General features: G+C 42.8%; 1 protein-coding gene across 1 annotated transcript in view; it reads right to left on the bottom strand.

The window, feature by feature from the left end:
- Positions 1-1514: 1514 nt before the first annotated feature.
- Positions 1515-23555, bottom strand: part of LOC144755997 (keratin, type I cytoskeletal 19-like) — a 109868-nt gene continuing 87827 nt past the window's right edge. The window contains exons 3-8 of the mRNA XM_078645471.1: positions 13602-13758; positions 7287-7448; positions 7051-7176; positions 5959-6179; positions 3657-3691; positions 1515-2299 (exon numbers count right to left, since the gene is read on the bottom strand). Of these exons, the coding sequence (XP_078501597.1) occupies positions 2232-2299; positions 3657-3691; positions 5959-6179; positions 7051-7176; positions 7287-7448; positions 13602-13758 (769 nt within the window). The 3' untranslated portion in view covers positions 1515-2231. The remainder of the gene's footprint in view (positions 2300-3656; positions 3692-5958; positions 6180-7050; positions 7177-7286; positions 7449-13601; positions 13759-23555) is intronic.

Here is a 23555-nt window from a genome sequence, read left to right as displayed (position 1 = left end):
AAGCAGGGGGGTACCATAGGTACCCCCCATGTGCACCCCCCACCCCCCAACACCTTGGGGGCTCGCAACGGGCCCCCACACACTAAATACCACATGCTTTTCCACGGCGGAAAAACCGCAGCGGAAAAGCATGTTTTCTGCCCCATCCTAATATGGCTGGCGGTGTCTGATAGGCAGCGCCACCATATCAGAGCTTTCCCGCCACGGTCGGAAGGCGACTCCGGCGGGAACGCGGCGGACAGTCTTCCCGTCCGCCGCTGACCCCCCAGCCATCATAATGTGGCGGGGGGGTCTTTGAAGGCACCGCAGTGGTGAATCCGCATCCTCCGGGCCGGCGGTGGCTTCCGCCGGCCCAGAGGATGCGGATTCACCGCAATCCCAATCGGCCCTTCTGTTTTGAAAAAGATAAATAACAATATGTTGTAAGGGATGGTGGACTGGAGAGTTGGATGTACATTGTTTACATAAGGTGCACATTAGCACACTAGGCACTGCCATTATAGTGCACAGAAGAAGCTATTAGATCTGAGCCATTATTAGGCATCAAATACCACTTGATGATGAAGAACATGTACTTATAATTACACAGGTTTGCAGAAAATTGTTAAAGGCAGTTGACATTTTGTTGACTAAGGGCTATCGGCAAGTAACATGAAACATGGACTACCATCTTCTGAATCTGAGAAAAAACATAGCATCAATTTATGCAGGTTTTTTTTCACTTTGCTTCTATGGCATGTCAGACTTTTCATGGAAATAGATGTGTCAATGGGGGATAGCCCTGAGCCATATTTTAAAGTGTAGGGGAAATTCACTGAAAAGAAAAAAATCTAAAGCTCTTCCCCATTTCTGGATGCACAATAGAGATCCAGAATAAGGATTCCAGAATACGGATTCCAGAATTTCCCTTTCATTTGATAAGTAATTTCTATTGTGACCTCATTCACTGAGTGTCTGCTTGGTATGCGAGGGTTTTTTAAGTGTCAAGTGGCAACAGAGGTGGCGGCGTGAGAGGTGTGGGATTCTGTTTGCAGAAGTAAGGATTAGGTTTTACTTCTCCCTGTGATATAGGAGGATCTTTAAATAAGTGAGTGACCTCTTAGAATTATTTTTCTTATTGGTGACTTATAAGATATACTCACATTGTATTCATTATACACACGCAGATACAAGTTTACAATAGTTATTGTTTAACTCTAATATATTTATGGAGTTTAATTTTAAATGTCGTCCATGCTTTATTTTTCCATACCTAGGACTTGGGATTTGCTGGTGCTTCTGGCCTTATAAATACATTATTATTGACATTAATACTTCTACTACTACTACTATTAGTAATACTAATGCCAAAGTTCTTTTGATTTGTTGAACCAGGGGACATGTCAAATTTAAGTGGATCTTTGAGATGCTACCAACCCCTGGGTGCAATGGCATCTTTCAATCTAAATAGTAGAATACTGGAATCCAGAAAAATAAAGCACAGAATGCAAAATAGTAAAATAAAACACTCATGATTTTGATTTGCACAAGATGAAAACAACTCTTTATTAAACATAAGAAGATGAAATTCATCTATGAAAACTTGGAACTTCAAATATTTTTTTTCAAAGAATGTGCACAATTGCAAAGAGAGTACAGTGAATTAAGCCTTGCTACTAGCCCCTGGCTTCAACCCTGTGACTTTTATAAGAGTATTCTAAATGTATTGAACACTTAAACTTTGCATACATCATCACGTCTATGATAGGCAAAGAAACTCAGTAGGCAACTTTCACTTTTAACCTGGAGGCTCAGAATCACATTATAAACAACCTGTCTGCCCAAAGCCAGCTAAACTTATACTTACATTCTTTACAGTTCTTTTTAATACAAGTGGACAAGCATTGATATCCCATGCAACATGTCCTCAAAACTGGTAGCAGCAAAATGAAAATAGTTGGTGTACAATCAATTTGAGATGCAAGTGGCGCAGACATCTAAAGCTCCTTTTGACAGTGTCATTGATCACAAATTATATAAAAGCCGGTATCTACATGTTGGCCCTTAAAGGGGTAGTTTGCTGCTTGCTCACAATTAGATAAGTGGAATATTTTTCTTGGGTCCAGTTGAAATGTTTTATGGCTAATTTTGCACTATCTTCTATTGCATCGTCTTTCAGGGCAGGCTCAGCTGCTATGCCCTGTCCTAAATGTGTTCAGTATTGCTCGTTTTGGGATGAAATCACTTTTCCATCAATTTCCTTGGACATGAATAGTAGATGTGCTGGTTTTCAAGGTGGAGCTGGAAAACACCTTAGTTCCTAGGAAATAAAAAAATGTTTAATAATCACAAAGTAGGTAAACAAATTCATCAATTACACATATAATTACCATTGGAATTTACTCTGCATCCCTCCTTAAATTGCATAAATATCATAATTTCACAATTACACATATATAAGGTCGACAATCTCTGTATTTAGTAAACTAAAGCCATAAACGGGGTGTGGATAACTGGATCACTGTATTGAAAGTATAAGTACTCTATGTAGGGGCATCTCCCAAACAACTCCGGGAGACATCGTTTACTACGAATGCGGTGCAACGTATTCCATTACAAAGGGGTTGTTACAACTACTGCGTTGTTTCAACGTGAACCTTTACATCACAAATCGTTACAACGACTTGCTGTAGGGGGCGCACAGGTGTTGGATTCACAATCCAACACATTCCCTGCTGTTGCACAAACTGGAGTATGAATAGTAAATAATACTATTCCTAAGTCCAGCGAGCCACCTACAGCAAATCGTAGTAACAACTTGCGATGTAATGGTTTGCCTTGAAACAACGCAGTTGTTGTAACAACTGCATTGTAATTGAATGCATCATAGCGCATTCGTAGTTAAGAGACATATTCAACTGCTCTGCATCCGGAGGAAGGTGCTTGTTCTGTTGCCAGTTGTGGCACACATAATGATGATGGTCAATGTTCTTTTGCATTCCATTCATGGGACTTTAAATCTTGCCCGGGAATAGCCTGTATCTCCAGTATCTTTAAACATTAGGCATGAGTAGAATGTAGTTATGTGAGGTGACAAGCAGACCACGTACTTACTACTTTAAAAAAAGTGTCAAAATGCATTCTATTCTGCCTAGGGCAGAATAGATGTCACAAGGCAGGTAGAAACAGGTAATCTTTGGTTGTTATCTTAGCTTCTAAATGTATAGGAAATTCTACATTCTGAGCACATTAGTCACTGAACCGACCGCAGCAGGTGGAAAAGAAAGTATGCAGATATGTCAAAGTGGAACAGATTTATAATTCTATAGTAAGATGTTTTTCTGACATCACATTTAAAGGGAAACATAATTTGAAATATGAGGCATTTAAACATAGCTCTGTACATATAGACCATTCCTTAATAGCCTTTTTTAGAGTGAGCCAGAATAAGCTACTTATAGATTTACTAAGATGGTCAAGGGGCTCTCAACAGTCTATACAAATGGGTAGCTTATGTCCCATTTCTGTCAAGCCCAATATCTCGGTCAGGAGCCTTGCTGGCCCTGAAGATGCAGCAGCAATCTTAGAAAATCTACCCATTTACAACAGCAGAGAGTTTCTGCCAACTCCACCACATCCCTGCAACCAATAACATGTTGTTTAATAAAGCCCCTCACCTCCTGCTACAGATGCAGATGTCCACGCTGCAGATCTGTGGAAAAAATGATGATTTTAGTGTTGAAGAAGAATCAGTAAACATTTACCTATTCCAGACGCTTTGCTTTTATAAAACCTAATAAGTCGTAAACTAATCTGGCATCCTTTAAAGATGATTTATTTTGCTAACTGTTATGTTCTAGATATGTCACAATGCAGGATTCAAAACGTTTTAGAACACTTCCATATGGTACTTTTAGTTTCAGTTTGACTATCATAATTTTGAAAGCTCAGTTGGGTAGACAGGCGTCATTTTGAATATATGATAACTTAAATAGCTCTCAGCATTTTAACTGAAATGCAAATGGGCATATTAAAATTGTGTTCACCAATCAGAATTCTGAGAGATCAATCAGAAATCTGAACAAACAATCAGAAATCTGAACAACCAATCAGACTTCTAAGTGTCCAATTACAATTTACAGTGACCAATCAGAGCTCTGAGTGTCCAATTCCATATCTGTGCACCAATTAAAAATTCCATGCATTAATGTTTCAAAAACCTAGAAGTCCCAAAGAATTAAAGTGGCCAGTGTACCATTTACTTGCATATTTATATTCCAAATACAGACCCAAAATCAATGATTTAACAAAATTATGACTTTTAGTGAGCAAAGGTATTAGTTTAGAATCATTTCAATTGATTGGACAATACTTTTAAATTTATTTTCTCAAGTCCAAATGCTCATGTATGTTTGCATTCCCAGCTAATATTCATTTGTTCATTGTTTTCATAAAACCACATCATGAATATTGATATTTGTTTGCCTACTTTAGTCCAGCAACTGCTTAGACTAGCTATGAAGGGAAATCATATTGTCCTTCCAATTAGAATTTAAAGGGTGCCCCTTCTGCCATCACACGTGTCTACCCATTGTCTGCACACTTAAATGTAACATTTCTAATTGTTACTTACATTCTTTTCACCTTGCATGTCATTTGTCTATATTCTTTTTTTGTCCACATTATGGTGGCACAAAGTGCTGGACATAGTGAATCAGGAGAAAAAATCTTTTACATTTTTATGCAACCCAGATTTGTTGAGATTTTTTAAATGTTCACAACTGCACACCAGAAAGGTGGCAGGACTCTAAACACTCTCCAAAATGCCTCTTATGCTCATAGAAAACATTCTCAAACGTACATAAACTACCAACAAAGATAATGAAACATCCTGCAACACAGGGCTAGTTAGACTTTAAAAATTTAATGTGGTGGGTGGCAGTCTGTGAGTTAGCAGAGTTATTTACTAATCGAGTACTGTTATTAATAATAGCATTATGTATGTTTTTTTTGTGAATCCAAATCAACAGAAGAGTGACTAAAAAGAAAAAAGCACATAGAAAAGGGGGGAGTAAAGAAATTCAGTTACTACCACCCAAGTAAGAATACTGCACAGAAAGAAAGTAATAAGGTAGGTAATGCATGCACAGTGCAGAAAAAGAACCCTCAGGCACCAACTGAAAGTCGGTTGCCAGTTGTCTTCATTGGGCTCTTATTTGGAATACATGAAGTGGTATCCAACAGTGATGAAAAGTGAGTTTAAAAAGGAGTGTGGACTACTCCCCAGACTATCAAAATTCTTTTAATAAAGGGGTAGCTCTAACTCCAATAAAAACATAAGTGAAAAGCGGACGTAAACATGGTTGTGTTAGTTTGAACTAAGAAGTCCTATACATAAAAATACAAAGGTCGACATGTTTCTGCTATGGGGAGCCACTAGTCAGCTCAGCATTCGTCAGGACCAAACAAATCCTCGCCTCATGGGTGACGCACGCTAAGGGTGGCGGTCACATCCTAATTCCGAGGGAGGGAACGCCGCAGCCCCTGCGGACGGTCCCTCCACCTCGGGGGTGGCGGACGGACGCTGGTCCGTCCGCCATCCTAATCGGGCCCTAAATTAGGCTTGAGACACAAAATTGCTTGAAAGCCCAGATGACAAACCATATCTTGTTATCCTTCTTGGTTTTGTACATCCCTTCTCCACCAGATTTCACATAGTCTCTCACCAGTACTTTTTAGGAAGGAACTGAATTTCCTCCTGTTCAAGCAGCAACAAAACCACATGTAACCACACGACTGTTCCCAATTTGATCACCCTTGTTCAGACTTCTTCCATTCTCTCCCTATTCCCACCATTGTGGAGCTTGGCAATGCTTTGTAGGTATGTTTGTGCTATATAACACCCCATATTAGACATAAGATTGTCTTTTTGGTGCAGTCTAACATGGTGTCCTATAAAGCAATCGCACTGTCACTTACTTGGCATCCTGGCCGTCTAGTAGCTGTTGGTATGCATCAATTTCCATCTCCAATCGGTTCTTTACATCCAGGAGCGCCTTGTACTCAAGGTTCTGATGTTCCATGTTGCCCCGGAGGTCGATGAGCTGAGCTTCGTAATGGCTGATTTTAGACTGTATTTGGTGGAGTTGTGCTGAATAGCCGCCTTCTGTGTCAGCCAGTGAGGCTTCTAGGCCCTTTTTCTGATGGTTCAAAAAGAAAGTTAATCATTTAATTTAAGTTTCCGTTCACATGACGTCAAACAGCCAAAGAGGGTAATCTATCTGTATTCCAGATCCAGTATTTCTTGATATGACAGGATAGGTTTCACTCATTACTAGAAAGTAATGTAGATCAAGGACTCGATTTAAAATCTTGTTTGCTGGGAGGAGTGATAAGTACTTATTTGAACGATTCTCTTTGCTTGTGGTGAATTCTCCAGCAGAATCACCTCTAAAATACCGTACCCTTGGTAGATCGAATTCTTGCAGAGGATTCCTCACTGCTAGCAAATACCCCAAAAGAAGATTGAAAGATTTCACCCAACCCTGCATCAAGCTCTTATTCACAGGAATGCATCAGATTACAGAGCACACATAGAAAGAGGGAACAATGAGGAGAAATTGAGATATTTCCCCTTGTTATGCCTCACCCGAAAAGGCATAGCATTTTGATGCATTCCCAGATCTAGCAGTAATAGTAAATCTAGGAAAGAGCCAAAATCCATGTGTGGATGCATAGGAATAGCCACGCTTCACCCATGGAATGCCTCCCTAGGTTAGAGTAACGCAACACAGCAATTTACACTGTGTTACGTTACTCCAGATTTACCAAGCAACAAGGGGCCATACAAGGCGGCCTTGCATGACTTGATAAATTGAACTTAAGAGTTGTGTCGCTCTTCCACCCTGTTGCGAGGCTTAAGAACAACAAAACTCTTTCATAAATATGGCCCTCGGTATTGAAAGCAATGGTCAGACCTTAAATGGTGGAATTAACTACACCAAATAATAAAGAGAAAAGTCAAAGATCAGCTTGGTTTTATGAATTTAGAATGTGGAGTCTGTGGAATACCCTGTTGAACTCTGTCTGCAGCTCTAGTTCCAATCCCTGCAGACTGCGTCTTATTTCGACGATCTCGCTCTTCCCAGATTGCATCTGCTTAACATTGGCCCCAACTTCTTTCCGCAACTGTTCACTCTATAAACCAGAGAGATGGAAGGGAGTCATGAAAAAGCAAAAGAGGCAGGCAACAGCTAATAAGGCATCTCATGTTTTAGAGTACATTATTTAGAAGTTTATCAACGTACGCTTGCAATGAACCTCGCTTCGGCTTCTCTACGGCTCTTGTCCGCCATGAACTCATACTGTTCTCTCATTTCTGTGAGGACCTTTGTGAGGTCGGCTCCTGGAGCAGCGTCCATCTCCACAGTGACCATGCCAGCCGCATGTGTTTGCATTTCACTCATTTCCTAAAAATAACACCAATATTCAGTATTACCGAAACCGTTAAGAATCAATTATAGTTTTTCACGAAAGCTGCACTGGCTGCTAGGGATAAATTGTGTATTGTGCCAATCATTTAACATTGTATCAAAAATACTGCCTACTTTAGGCTGAAAACATTAGGGAATTCATCAGAAAGTCTTGTTTTATGTAGGATTTCTAAATGGTTTGTCTCAGGGTGCATGCCTATTGAAACAAATCACAGGTTGTACTGGAATCCCAATTCAATATGCTGAATCTATATTTTTTATGCAAACTGTAAGCGAATAGATAAGGCCCCTCTGCATAAACTGATAACCTTTAACCAGTCATAAGAATTTAAAATCAACAGATATGATAAGAATGTTCATCAATATTACTGTTTACTACAAATTCTCATAACCAACCTAGAAATGGCTAACCAGTCATCTGTGTCATTATGCCAGCAGCCACAACAGCTTCTTCATGGAGCACGGGGGCACTACCAAATATTTTATTAGTGTTGTGGGGGGGGGGGAGGGTGTTCGGGGGTTTGCATCCATGACCATGACCCCAGGAGAACCTACCATATTTTTTAAAAGCATTGCCTGGGCTGGAGCTTTTGATCCTCAGCTGGGAATGCAGCGTCATTTAGGGTCTGGTTGCATGGTTGTATTTTATATGGCCTGAAGATATACCCAAGACACACAAGGATCTCTAGTAGTTGTTCTTATAATGGAATTTTTGCAATGAAATATTAAAATAAAGAGACAAAGACATGTTTGTTTTATTTTTTGTAACAAAACACTATGGGCCAGATGTAGGAAGCCTAGTACCGGTCGGTAACGGCCGAAATTAACGAATTTCGGCCGTTACCGACCGGTAATAGGCTTTTCTGATGTAGGGGCCTAAATTAAGGATTCGGTATTTTGCCGAATCGTTAATTTAAGGAATCGGTAAAATACCGAATTCTTAAATACCGATTCGGTAAATTACCAAATTCCTAATGTAGGAAGCACTTAAATGAGTGCTTATCCCATGTTAGGATTCGTTATTTACCACCAACTACAAGTTGGTGGTAAATAACGAAAAAAAACAAAAAAGCATTTTCATGCAAATTACTTCAGTGCCATGTTGCAAACATACATGCCCTTAGGGCATGTATGTGTGCCACATATGCACCCATACACAAATGAGGGGTGCAACAGGGTGTCAAGATGACACCCTGCCACCCTTCAATGTTTTCCCCCTTTTATCGAATCGGTATTTACCGATTCGGTAACTGACCTCCAGGCCCATAGGAATGAGGGGTGCAACAGGGTGTCAAAGTGACACCCTGCCACCCTTCAATGTTTCCCCCCTTTTACCGAATCAGTATTTAACCCTGCCTTAAAACATCTGTGTCCATGAGGTCGACAGCCGTGCGCTGCAGGGGAGGGAGTTGATGTCTGTGAGGGGTTGGCAAAAGGGCCTGGCCCGCAGCCGACCCACAGTCATGCATGGCCAAAAGTGGGGCAGGGGCTTTGCTGCCCACTGGGGTAGGATACAGGGTCTGGCATTTACACCACATATTACATTACTCATGGAGTCTTTAATGACATAATTGATAATATCAATGCAATATTTGCAATTACATTTTTAACGAGGAAACTGTGTATGGTGGGAGCGTAAGCTATAGTTACTGACATGAGTTAAAGTTACTTGAGATAACTATAACTGATGAATTTCAGTGGTTTTGCATGTTTAAAACAATACATTTTAACCGATATGTTAACCTAACTATAAAATAATTGTAACCAGTTTTTTTCAGTGAAAATATGTGTGTGTATATATATATATATATATATATATATATATATATATATATATATATATATATATATATAACCTACTGGCGATAGCCAGTAGGTATATATAGTTAGGATTGTTTTCCATAGGGAAATCGCAACATTCTATTGGGAATAACTTTGGCGCTGGTTGAGGAATCTTCCTGAAATTTTCCTTAACTTTGCCTCGCGGCGCTCCGGTCCTTCACTGAAAGTTTGGGGGGGATCCGTCAAGCGGGGGCAGAGATAAAAGGGGGTCACAAAACGTGTTTTCCCCATGTTAATTTCCATAGGGCGGTTGGACTCACTTTTAGCCCGAACGGCTGAATGGTTTTCCACCAAACTTAGCAAAATTGTAGGGACTGGTAGCCCGATGTGCCTTTGCTATGTCTCAAGATATATGCTCCAGTGGTTTTTACGAAAATGAACTTTGAAAAAATATGTATTGGGCTACATTGGGCTACATATATGTTAGAGCCCAAATGTAGCCCAATGTAGCCCAATGTAGCCCAAAGATGGCCACCAGAGACAAAAAAAACAAATATAGCCCAAATATCAGCCAGATGTAGCCCAACTATAGACCAATGACAGAAGGTCCCAGAGTGTTCTAAAGAACAACTAGAGCGCTAACAGTCTTACTTATGACAAAAGTATGGCACACCTAAATTCACTGAAAAAAACATAGGTTTCAGGCCTTATATAGTTAGGAATTAGGCACAAGAAAGCAGAAAAACAAACGTGTAGAACACAAAAAGGGGGCAGGGTAGAAACACCCTGACCCCTTAGGGCTGCTCAGGTGGTCCCACTAGGATATTAATATATTTAAAAGGTATCCGCCAATAGAATTAGCATTTAAATAACCTTTGAAATTCACTGAAAAAAACATAGGTTTCAGGCCTTATATAGTTAGGAATTAGCATTTAAAAAACCTTGCGAATTCATTGAAAAAACCATAGGTTTAAGGCATTATATAGTTAGGAATTAGCATTTAAAAAACCTTTGAAATTCACTGAAAAAACCATAGGTTTCAGGCCTTATATAGTTAGGAATTAGCATTTGAAAAAACCTTTGAAATTCACTGAAAAAACCATAGGTTTCAGGAGTTATATAGTTAGGAATTAGCTTTTAAAAAACCTTTGAAATTCACTCAAAAAACTATAAGTTTTAGTGGTGTTATAGTTAGCTGGACATTTTACTCATACAAAACCATTGAAATTGCTCCTATATAGTTAGTTGTACTAACTATATTTCGCGCACCCGCAATCCACTGCTGATGATGTCACATATTAGATCATTCATGACATGGTCAGTGACATCACTGATGACATCTCAAATGACATCACTGATGACATCACTGATTACATCATCCAGTGAATGTGGTTTGCTTCGTTATTTAAATATGCATTATATATATAGCAATTTGCATTGAAGAATAAGTGGATATATATAAATAAATATTTGGATGGAGGATTTAGTAGCAGTGTAATTGACGGTTTACTTGACCAATTTATAATGTCTCACTAAATATAGTGGATAGTGACTAAACTGTGTGAATATCTGTATCACTTCGTCAGTTGTTGTGTAAACTGATTCTACAGTTGGTTACTAGCTATGTGAAAGTCTATATTAGTTATTGATTAGTTAACTGAGTATTTGTATGGGAGTGTGAAAGTGTGTGTGGTTCGGTGGGGGGGGTGTGACTGTCCAAAGATGTGTGAATAGTTGATTCAGTAGATATATGAAGTTAAAACTACATGTTCTAACAGTTGTTTGGGTGAGTGAATCTCTTTATGGGTGTGGTGATGAGCAAATATATTTCTCAATGGTACATGTCCAACAAACTAGAAAAATAAAAGGCAGTGTATGTGTCAGTTGTTGTATATAAATAAGTATACATAAGACACAATGATTGTGTGAGTGACTTTATGGATAACTGTATACTTGTAATAATGATTTTATAATTCACTAAGTATAACTTACTATCTAAATGAATAGAAGAAGTGGTGTTTGTATAAGTGTTTTGATAAGTAAATATGTAAGTATGATCCATTGTTTGCATAAGTGAGTAGGATGACTTCATATGTGAATAGGATGCGTGCTGTTGTTTAATGTCGATATAGATGTATAAGTATTTTTGATAGTGTTCTATTGTTCATTGACAGCATGTATGAGTGAATCCATAGGTAAGTGATTAGATGTGTGTATACATCTATGAATCACTGAGTGGATTTTTAGATACTTGTATTGCTGTGACAATGGATTTAAATATGATACTCTGTATTTTACAAAGAGTGATGAAAAATTGTAATAGTGTATGAAAAGGTGTATGTGACTGTCACGTGGATGATGTCATCAGTGATGTCATCAGTGATGTCATTTGAGATGTCATCAGTGATGTCACTGACCATGCCATGAATGATCTAATATGTGACATCATCAGCAGTGGATTGCGGGTGCACGAAATATAGTTAGTACAACTAACTATATAGGAGCAATTTCAATGGTTTTGTATGAGTAAAATGTCCAGCTAACTATAACACCACTAAAACTTATAGTTTTTTGAGTGAATTTCAAAGGTTTTTTAAAAGCTAATTCCTAACTATATAACTCCTGAAACCTATGGTTTTTTCAGTGAATATATATATATATATATATATATATATATATATATATATATATATATATATATATATATATATATATATATATTCACAGTGCAGTACCTACACAACTACTGACCATCACACTCCTATAAATGTGACAATTCAGATTATTTCAAGCCCCCAAATCTATAAGAGCGGCTTGGGCGACAGGCTTTAGTAATTTTTTATATATATTGAATTAATAAACAACTGTTGTTCTGCTCATCTCTGAATTAAACAAACAACACTATCATGTGGCAGACTTTCATAGGTGCCAGTGTTGACAATTAAGTGGTGGTGCCGAGCACTGGAAAACACCCGCTCAAATTAAGCACTGGTGTTGTCCCAGAGACTAAGAGACCCAACAAAGATTGGTACCGTTGCAACTAAGTAGAAGTACAGCCTTCTGCTTTTCATATCCATTTTAAGCATTAGATAAAGTGCAGAAAGGCAACGTGTTACTTGATCCAAGGAAACCCCGGCTGATACAGACTATGAGAGCCCCCCACTCCTCCAGAAGTGCAGGTCAGGAAGAAGAGAAGCACAGTGAGGAGAAGGGCCCAGTTAGAGGGCAAAGGAGAAGATAATGTAATGCTAATTGGAGATAGCGGATAGAATTACTAACAAAGTTAAAGGTTTCGAGCGACTGCTTCTAAAGAAATGAAAAGTGACTACTCCTCCACTAAGGCAGAGGGGCTTCCCCCTCAGCTCTTGGAGCAGTGAAAAAGGGACAATAAAATCATATAACAGAAGTTGTTATATTATTTTTAGTGGTGCTTGGAGCACAGATAGGGCAGGTGGGGCTGGGCTCCCCGTGTCACAGGAGTGGACTGGCCAAACAGTTATGCACACTGTGCATGTTCACCACCGTCTGTATTACACAGCCTGGGTGGATCACATGCACAGGCTGTCAGTCCCCTTCTGAGTGCCGAACCATGGTGTTCACACCAATCACAACGCTGCTGTCATGGTGATAGCAGCGTCGTGATTGGCTTAGGAGTACCTGGGAGCCTGGATGCTTCCGGGAGCCAGAAGAGCAGTAGGACTTAGAAGAGGCTGTCGCTCGTGACCGGGCAGCAACGAGCAGGGAAGTCTTTTTTTTTTCTAAAACACCCCTCCCCGCCCTGTCCACCTGCCACGTTTCCCTACCAGCCACCAATGGGAAAGAGGAACATATTTTGCTAATTACAAAGGTTAATGCAGGGTAAGCAGTTTAGAGCAGCCCAACCAGAGAGACAGGGCTAACTCCTGAGTGGTAAAACCATAGCAGGGCAGGAAATTGATAAGGTTTATTGAGAAAGGGCAGAGTTCCTTGCCCTAAGCCCACCAAGGACATATATGGTAAAAGAGGGGGGACACCATAAAGAGTTGCTCATTATCACAAGGACACCTGGGCAATTGAGAACTTTGGGAAATGTGAAGAAAAATGACCTGCATGGTCACTTGATCAACTCAGATGGATCAGCCTAGCCAATGATATCACAGTAAGTTCTCATTTTAAAATACTGCAATGCTGACCCAAGAAAGATTTCTTCAGAACGGGTTTTAACTCAACAGCAGTGTGTATCTTATTGAAGGCAAAATAAAGCTTCATGCAAGTTTTAAGATTCCTTTCATATGATCTACAGTAAAATCGAACGTCTTTGCTAAATAGTATCTGCTTCTCATGATACACACACACTCTTTACATTACCTCCTCATGGTTTTTTTTGAAGTAGGCAAGTTCATCTTTCAGGCTCTCGATCTGTAACTCCAGGTCGGATCTGGACAGAGTGACTTCGTCCATGACTCTGCGCAGTCCATTGATATCAGCCTCAATGCCCTGGCGCATAGCCAGCTCCGTTTCATACCTTATGGGACAAAAGAAAATGCTCATCCATTGAAATCCATTTTGCACCTGAAACTCTTCTTTGCTTGCCTGTTTTGTTTGCCTTCCGAAGCTTCATTTGTCATTAGATGTCATCTGTCATGATCATTTGGCATTCATCTACCTATTACTATACAGAGATGAATGCAGACTAAAACAGAATACTACCCAACTAAATGGGTCTATCATAGAAGAAGAGGCTTACTAGTGAAAACGAAGAGAAAATATAGATGACAAAACATGTAACATAGAATTGGTGTTAATGACAACAAGCATTCCTCTACATATGGCTTCATGTCATACGGCATTATTTAATGGTCCATCAAGTCACCAAGTTGGCAATGGACATCACCTCCCTCTTGCTGGAATAAGACCGCCCATCATGCTAAGAGATCTCCACTAACACTGTCAATGGCTTGCTCTGCAGGGGGTTTATTTCTGAAAAGAAAACAACCTATGACACTGACACAGAGATTTCCACAGGGTGCCTGGGGGCCATTTCAGTAACTTCATACTCAGGACTGCTAGGCAGGGACATCTTAAGGATTTTGGGGGCCCTGGGCCAAACATATTTTGGGGGCTGTTAGATCTGAGGGTCTCTAGTTGGCAGAGGTAGGTACCAGTGTCCAAATAGGGACCCTTGCTTCTAGTCAGGGTAAGGAGGATACACTCTTTAGATAACTCCTGCTCACCCCCTTGGTTGCTTGGCACGATCAGTCAGGCTTATCAAAGGCAATTTGTAAAGTATTTGTACCAACACTGTAATGTAATGTAATGTAATGTAACCGGATTTATAAAGCGCATGGTTACTCGGGAGCGTCCCAGCGCTAAGAGAGAGGCAAAAGTCCTGCAGGGAGTGAAGCTCAGGGGCCCTGAGGGAAAAGGAAAGTTTTAAGGAGTTTCCGGAACCGCAGGTGACATGGGTCCGCTCGAAGCTTCAGCGGGAGGGAGTTCCATAGAAACGCAGCATTCACGGAAAATTGACGGCCTCCGGTGCGCGCCCTCTTAACTCTGGGAATTATAGCCAGATATTCATGGTCAGAGCGGAGAGATATGTTAGCTTTATAGGGCGCGACTAGTCTCTTCAAGATTGGCGGTCCCTTGCCTTTCAGAGATTTGTGAACGATACACAAAGATTTGAACGGTATTCTCTCACGAATAGGCAGCCAGTGAAGCTGTCTTAGGGCTGGTTTTGCTGAGGCCCTCACAGAGGTGTCTGTGAGCAGCCTGGCTGCGGAGTTCTGAATCCGCTGCAATTTAGAGATTGTTCCTTCCGGGGCGCCTAAAAACAGGGCGTTACTATAATCTAATCTAGAAAGGATCAGACCTTGAATTAGCAGCTTCCTTGAGAGAGGGGGAAGAAGAGGGAGGACTTTCCGAGCTGAGTGGAGTAAGCCGAAACAGATGCCAGCCGTATTTTTAGCATGGGTTTTGAACGAAAGATCTTGTTCCAGCAAGACCCCTAAACTTTTGGTTTCTTGTTTTGGGGGGGAGAGCTCCCATACAGGTAGGCCAGATAGCATCAGACAGTGAGGTCCCCTTGTGCCCCAACAGCATGAGTTCCGTTTTGGAACCATTAAGTTTGAGAGAGGACTCGCTCATCCAGGCGTGGATTTTAGACAAACAGGCGTGAAGATTTTCAGAACACTGGTCTGATTGAGTCAGCGAGACGACGAGTTGGGTGTCGCCAGCGTAACTTACTATTTTAATCCCAAAAGGGGCAACCACATCCTCCAGAGGGGACATGTACACGTTGAACAATGTCGGGCTCAATGATGAGCCCTGCGGTACACCACACTGGAGTGGGATTGAGTTGGACCGCGCAGTGCCTTCCCAGACTTGAAAGGTCCGATTATCTAAGAAGGATGTTAGCCAGTCGAGGGCCTTACCAGACACTCCCAGATTGTATAGGTACTGAATCAAGACACGGTGGTTAACCGTGTCGAAGGCTGCACTTAGATCCAGGAGGATCACTACCACTGATCCTCCTGAATCCAAGATGCACCTTGCCTCTTCGATGACCGATATAAGGGCCGTGTCAGTACCCTGGCCCGGGCGGAAGCCTGTTTGAGAGCTACGTAGTAGTTCATTAGATTCCAGAAAAGTGGACAGTTGTTGATTGGCCATTTTCTCTGCAATCTTGCTGAGTCCAGGTAGCAATGAAATAGGCCTAAAATTAGCCAGCTCCGTAGGATCTAGCTGTGGCTTTTTCAATAGGGCCTTTACAACATCCCCCTTCCAACTTGAAGGGACAATGCCTTGACAGAAGGAGGCGTTAATTAGGTCAGTAGCCGGGGGGGAAATGGTGGAAGCAACCCGTTTGAGAATAGATATTGGAACGGAGTCACTGAGAGACACTTTTCCTGGCAGTCAGGAGCTTTTGGAATTCTTCCACAGAAACTCGATCAAAGGAGTCTAACTGAGGACCGGGCATCATATGCCTACTATAGGTATCTACTGTATAGTCGGATTGTGGCAAAGTCTTAAGAATATTATGAATTTTAGCGTCAAAGTAATAAGCGAGCTCATTACATTTGCCTGCGGAAGTATCTGGGACTATGGGGGAGTCAGGAACCTTCAGTAGTTCTTTTACAATCTGAAAGGTTTCTCTCGAGGAGTTGGAGGAGGATCTAATTCTTTCTTCAAAGAATGCAGCCTTGGCGTTTTTAAGAGAGACTTTGTAGGCCCTAATTGCTGAGCGATAGGTTTCCTTGTTATGACTGGCCCAGTCCCTTCTCCATACACGCTCGAGCTTCTTGCATCCTTTCCGTAAGGCTCTGAGCTCAGAGGTATACCAGGGAAATTTACAAGCTCTGCCCTTTTTTCAATTAATTTCTTCGGCAGAACTAAATTCAAAGTACTGTCGAGCCAGTTCTTAAAGTTATTATCAGCTACCACGGGGTCCGGTCGGGTAGGGGAATAGATTGTTCAAGCTTAAGGGTCCAGCTTTCAACAGGAAGTTTAGACCAGGCCCTTTCCAAAGTGCGCAAGCCCGTGATACGCGGTAAGTCAATCTCGGCTTGCCAAGACAAGGAGACCAGGAAATGATCCGACCAAGGAAGGGGTACTGGAGGGCTGGACTGGAGTGACAAAATGTTGGAAAAAATAGGGGCCTACAGATGGCCTTTTATGTGAGTAGCATCCATATTAATAAGACCGAAGCCATATGGTTTCAGATCCAGCTGAACGTCAGCCGCTACTTTATCATGGGGGTCATTAAGATGTAAATTAAGGTCTCCCAGAACGATAAAATTGGATGCAGTAGAGGCCAAAACAGTTACTATCTCCATAAGTGAGTTAACAAAGTGCCCTAAATAGCTTGGGGGGCGATACACCAGCAGGCCTGATATAGAGGTGGTGGGGGAGATTTGCAAAATGAAATGAGAACTCTCACAATCAGAAATGTTACCATCCTCCAACCTGCAAATAAAATGGTCTCTGTACAGGATAGCTACCCCACCCCCTCTCCCAATGGGCCTGCTCTCTGATTGAATAAGATATCCTGGGGGTAGCGAGCTTACAAAATCGGCTTCTGAGTTAAGGGATAGCCAAGTTTCCGTCAGAAACAAAATATCTAAATTGTAATCCTGAATCATAAGGTTAATTTCCAGAGAATGTTTGGGAAGAGACCTACAATTCAGTAGGGCCATACGCACGTTAGTACTGATGGGTGTATCATGTTTCCTTCCCTGTGAACTCTGATTACAGAGACTACAATAGGTGTATGTGTCATCTGGCCTATGTAGATAACAACAATTGGGATTTTTCGTAGGTCTAAGTTGAAGCAGATCCTTCCGAGAATAACAGATCGAGTGTTTCAATGAAACGGGCATAGGGTCTGGCCCTATGCCCGGCTGGGCGCAGATGGGCTTGCCTCTGGCGCGCCATCGGCACGGTCGGGAAGGGATATACATTAAGTAGCGCTAGGTGAAAACGCCCGGAGCACTAGCGCGCCAACATACGCCTCCTCCAAAGATGGCGCCAGACCAAACTCTACCGTAGGATCAATCCCGCAACCAGAAAGAGCCCGAATCGGCCCCTGGAAGAAGGGAGAAGCCAGCAAGAGCCAAATAGGGTGAGTAGGAAGCAAATGGGCTATTTTAAAAAGAACGAAAATGATGCCCAAAACGGAGCGTGCAATTAAAACAGAGAGTGACACACACTAAGAACTGTTTCAGTATGTTAGCCAAGGTTTCCCTGCTCCCGGCTTTTCGCCTCAGGAGCTTCTAGCTCTAAACAGAGGTGGTAGCGCGAGATGCTCAATTTGTAGCCCCGAGCCTATATCGCCCGGAGCACTAGCGTGCCAACCTACGCCTCCTCCCAAGATGGCGCCGGACCAAAATCTACCGGAGGATCAATCCCGCAACCAGAAAGACCCCGAATCGGCCCCTGGAAGAAGGGAGAACCCAGCAAGAGCCAAATAGGGTGAGTAGGAAGCAAATGGGCTATTTTAAAAAGAACGAAAATGATGCCCAAAACGGAGCGTGCAATTAAAACAGAGAGTGACACACACTAAGAACTGTTCCAGTATGATAGCAAAGGTTTCCCTGCTCCCGGCTTTTCGCCTCAGGAGTTTCTAGCTCTAAACACTCACAATAACACAGTGAAAACACCACAAATGGACTCCACAACAGTTTAGAAAAATAGAAATATTTAATCTAAACTACATAAGACCAAAACGACAAGAATATGGTTTCAAAAGAGTTCTTAAGGTTGCGTTAAAATAATCCACAGTTGTGACACGTTTTAGCCAACAGTACCTTTAGATGCAACAAAAGTTCCAAGTGAAAGCTGCAGCGTTGAAAAACAAGCGATGCGTCACTCCTGAGGCCCTGGAGAGGCAATGCGACAACCCCGCTGGACGCAGTAGGCGTGTTGCGACGAATCCGGTCTGTATGGGTAGGGAGGCGACACCTTGTATGGATGCCGGTGTGCAGGTTTCGTAGGAAGCGACTCGCAAAAGGTACGAGGCGACGATCTTCAGGACGGCGACGATCTCAGGTGCGCCGTCGATGCATGGCGCAGCGTCGATCTTCTCATCTTGCGGCCCTTCGATGCGATGGCTCTGCGACGACTGTCGCAGCGACATGATGTGGTCGCAACCAAGTGGTGCGACATTCTCACCCAGTGACGACAGGCTCTGCGACGATACTCGCAGTGATGGTACTTTTCCCGCACCGGAGCGATGCGTTCCGCAAGCGAAGGATGCGTCGGTTCTTGCAGCGGCAACAGGCGCTGCGACGATCTCGATCTTCGTGGTGGTGGGATATTCCTCGCACTGATGGGGATGCGCTCTGCAAGTGAGCGGTGCGTGAAATTTTGCAGAAAGTCTTTAGTATCTTCTTTTCCAGCTTCCCAAGCACAGGTACAACTTCCAGAGGCACCACAACTGGCCCAAGCACTCTAGGAAAGACAGAACTCTCTCAGTAGAGTTCTGGGAAGAGCTGGGGGTGAAGTCCTTTTGTTCCTGGGACTTCTTAACGTGGAACCAGCTCAACTCAGGCCCTTGAAGATCTCTTCAGGCAAGGGGACACAGCACAAAGCAAAGCCCTTCCCCTCTCCTTGGCAGCAAAGCAACTGCAGGTCAGCCCACAAACACACAGCAGGACAGTCCTTCCTCTACAGTCTCTCAGCTTTCTCCTTGGCAGAGGTTCCTTCTTGATTCCAGGATGATCTAATTTTCTGTAGTCTGGGTTCCTGTACTTATACCCCAAAAAGTATTTGTTCCCTTTGTGCAGGAGGACTCTGAGCCCGGTCTGAACCAGTACCGGGTGTTCCTTGAGCACTTTGTTTTCCTGGCTTCTCCTTTCCTTTCAGAGAGAGGGGCAGGGTCCTCAGCCGCCCAGCAGGAGGTGGAGCCAGCTTTATGGAAGGCAGGCACAGCCCTATCCAGGCCCAGGTGCTATCCCCTCCCACCACTTTAAATGCAGATGGAGCTATTCAGCCCAGGGATGGCCCACTCAGCCTCTAGAAGCCACCCAGCCCCTGCCACTCACAAACCAGACAGTCAATTAACAAACAGGACAAGGCACACAGAAAAAAGTGCTGTTCTCAAACACAGGATTTTAAAACCACCTTTCCTAAAAGATGTGTTATTATATTCTGAGGTCAGGGATACCAGACTTTTATGTCCTATCTTGCTCCTATGGGAAGATATGCAGGTAACCACTGTAGCCAGCATTCCCCACGATAGCCTATGGGCAAGATAGCCTTACAATAGTGAAAAACGAAAATGCCTGTAATTCACTACCAGAGCATGTCACCTGCACTAGTACATGCTCTACCTTTCACATGCACTGCACCCTGCCCAAGGGGGTACGTTGGGTCTTCCATTTGGGTGACCAATGTGTACAGAAAGGTAGGGTTAGGCCTGGTCAGTGGAGACACTGGCCAGGTTGACATGGCAATTCACAGACTGCACACAGGCACTGCGGTGGCAGGCCTGAGACACCATTTCAGGGGTACTCATGTGGGTGGCACAATTAGTGCTGCAGGCCCACTAGTAGCATTTGTATCACCAGCCCTGGCACACTCAGTGCCCTTTACTAGGGACTTCTTGGTGATACAAATATGCCAATCATGGATAACCAATTACAATAACAATTTCCACAGAGAGCATATGCACTTTAGCACTGATCAGCAGTGGTAAACTGCCCAGAGTCATATTGCCAACAACTACGGGTCAGGAAAAATAAAGGAGGAAGAAGCAAAAACTTTGAGGATAACCCTGCAAAAAGGGCCATTTCCAACAGGGGCCCCTCTGCAGAACAGCTTCGATTAAATGATTCAATTTGAGCCCCTGTTTCCCACGCCGTTTCCGCTTCCTCAGCTGCGTTAGCGATCCAGTTTGCATCATAGGCATTAGCCTATATATTACCGATGTAAACGGACGCACGCAGCTGACAGCGGTAGTATTTAGTGTTTCCTGCGCTGCTACTAGGTTTTTAATACTTTTTAAATTGGATATGTATGGCTGAATTACAATTTCTCCTACCTAGGCGCACTTGCACTTTTCTTTATTCTGCTTGCCTACACTTCCTTAGCTGCTCCGATTGACATCTCGCTTTTCCTCCAGTCCTGGTCCGCCGCAGCTGATACACCGATTGTGCGGAGGGCTGTGGCTACTATCAGGCTCCTCGCTTCCGCCCATGCAGTTTCCGCTTCCTCAGCTGCGTATGCGATCCATTTCGCATCATAGGCATTAGCCTATATATTCCCGATGCAAATGGATGGACGCAGCGGGTGCGCTGCTGGTGCACCAATGGCAAGCCTCTCTGCGCCTGTCAGCATCCCAGAGGCGTTTGGCGCCGGCCATGCTACCCAGTTGCCCTCCGGTGAGTTTCTTCCACTATACTACAATAGGGAAAAACTGCTTAGCCTTAGGCGGCTACCATTATGTCAGTGTATAGTGGCTGATCCGAGCTTGGAGGTAGACTTTCGATGCAATAAGTGCAACTAATCTCTCCTCCAGCCCAGGAAACTCGCACGCAAGAACCTCCCACGCAACAAGTGTAAAATTAATAAGAAAACAGAGGACTTAAAGGCCACCCTTTTAAAATGTCGCTCTATGCAAAAGCAAGAACCAAAAATGTATTACCTACTTTCAGATGAACTGCCTGATCTTTTATTCCTCACTGAGACCTGGCTGTCTGAAGCCTCCAACCCCACTATCACCTTGGCCATCCCTACAGGTTATAACATCCTTAGGAGGGACTGACCGAGTGGGAAGGGGGCGGTGTCACCATAATTTACAATAAAAAACTAGACTGCTCTCACATTCCGATGGAAAACATCGAGGGAGCAGAGTCCTTAGGCTTCTGCTGTACCTTATCCCCCCATCATAGCATAGCTGGTTTTCTGATTTACAGACCTCCCTGTGCAATTGGAAAATTTATTACTATGCTTAATACAGCCACCAGCTCCCTGGCCTTAAAATACAACTGCCTTATTCTGGGAGATTTCAATATACATATGGACAATGGAAAAGACCCTAAAACAATTTCTTTGTTGGAGACACTGCAGGCCTGCAACATGTTTCCATCTATTTATTCGGCCACCCATGAGAAGGGCCATACCCTAGACCAAATCTTTCACAACTACATACAAGTAAGCCTACTTCTTCCCATTACCTGATCTGACACCTCCTATTAATATTCGTTATTCCCAACTATGCCACAGTTCCTCAAGCTCACGCAGGGCAGAGGGTCCCTAATTAGAGAACGTTCCATAAAATATCCATCCCGATGTTAGCAGACGCCCTCTGTTGTTCCCCACCGGAACTGTCTGGCTGCCCTGACTCAGACGTCATCTCAATAGATTCATGGCTCCAAACCAACATTGGTGCAGCGGTACCAGGTGTTTCCCGCTCCTCAAAGAGGTCGGCCCCACTAGCTCTATGGTTCAACGATTCCCTCAGATCTAGTAAAAGAAATTGTAGAAAAATGGAACAGAAATGGCGTAAATCCTATCTACCTGAGGACAGGAAGGTGTATAAAGACACCTTAAAAGCTCATTACATTCTCATGAAGGCAGCCAAGAAAAACTTCTTTCAAACCAAGATAGAAAATGCCCAAAATAGGAGTAAGGAAATCTTCAGCATAGTTAAATCCTTTATCGCCCGAAAGCCGGCTGAAGGGAAGGGCAATGCACAGAATAGTGGTCTAAGCAAATAGCTCAATTCTTCCCCAAAAAGATTTCTGTGATCCAACAAGCCTTCGCTAACATCTCAGAGGAAGAAATTACCTCCTCCCTTAGCTCTAATAACAAATTTCACCTCTTGGATCCTCCATCTTTATAAGCTTTCCCTGAGTTTCAGCTTAAAGAGTCACTGCCCCTTCTCCAAAGAATTATGTCTGGCTCTCCTACCGACCCATGTCCAGTGAATATCCTGAACCTATTAGCTCCCACCAAAAATCCCATGGTAAACCAGATCTTTAATTCTTACCTCTCCTCAGGCAACATGCAAAAATTATAGAAGAATGCTAAGATTCTTCCACTGATAAAAAAGGCTAACTCCAAACCGACGGACCCTGCCAACTACAGGCCAATCTCCCTTCTTCCAGCCCTCTCCAAAGTATTAGAGAAGCATGTCAACAAGGCCCTCAAAAAACACATTGAAGATGGGAAGCTCCTTCATGAGTCCCAATTCAGTTTTAGGGCTAACTACAGTACGGAGTCCGCTCTGCTGGAAGTGACTGAATTTCACATGGGTAAGCTGGACCAGGGAGGCAAGGCTGTTTTGATACTGCTCGATCTGTCAGCGGCCTTCAATATGGTCCCACATGAGAGGGTCCAGAGGGACTTGCTAACATCGGCGTGGGGGGACCACCTTAACATGGATGTCATCCTTCTTGGCAGATAGATGTCAGGACATCTGGCTTCCCTCTTTCTCATCCCGGTTCCGGCCATGAATATAGGTGTCCCTCAGGGCTCCATTCTCAGTCCTACCCTTTTAATATATATCTATTCCCCCTTGCATTTCGGGTAGAGGAAGAGGGCACCAAACTAGTTTCCTATGCTGATGACACTCAGTTGATTTTTACATGTGAAAAAGGAACCAACTTTGATAGGGCAATGATTAGGTCTTGCCTCACAAAGGTTTTTAACTGGCTTAAGATCAATCAACTGAAGTGCAATCCTGACAAAACTGAAGTTGTTTTCTTTGGTAATCCAGAAAAACCTGACTGGAGCTCTTGGTGGCCAAAAGATCTGCTGCCCCTGCCCGCGGTAAAGGAGAATGTCAAAAATTAAGGAATTGTCATAGACAAGACACTCTCCATG

The sequence above is a fragment of the Lissotriton helveticus genome, chromosome 5_1 (assembly GCF_964261635.1).
Source record: "Lissotriton helveticus chromosome 5_1, aLisHel1.1, whole genome shotgun sequence".
Lineage (NCBI taxonomy): Eukaryota > Metazoa > Chordata > Amphibia > Caudata > Salamandridae > Lissotriton > Lissotriton helveticus.
This window is presented reverse-complemented; position numbering and strand designations above follow the sequence as displayed.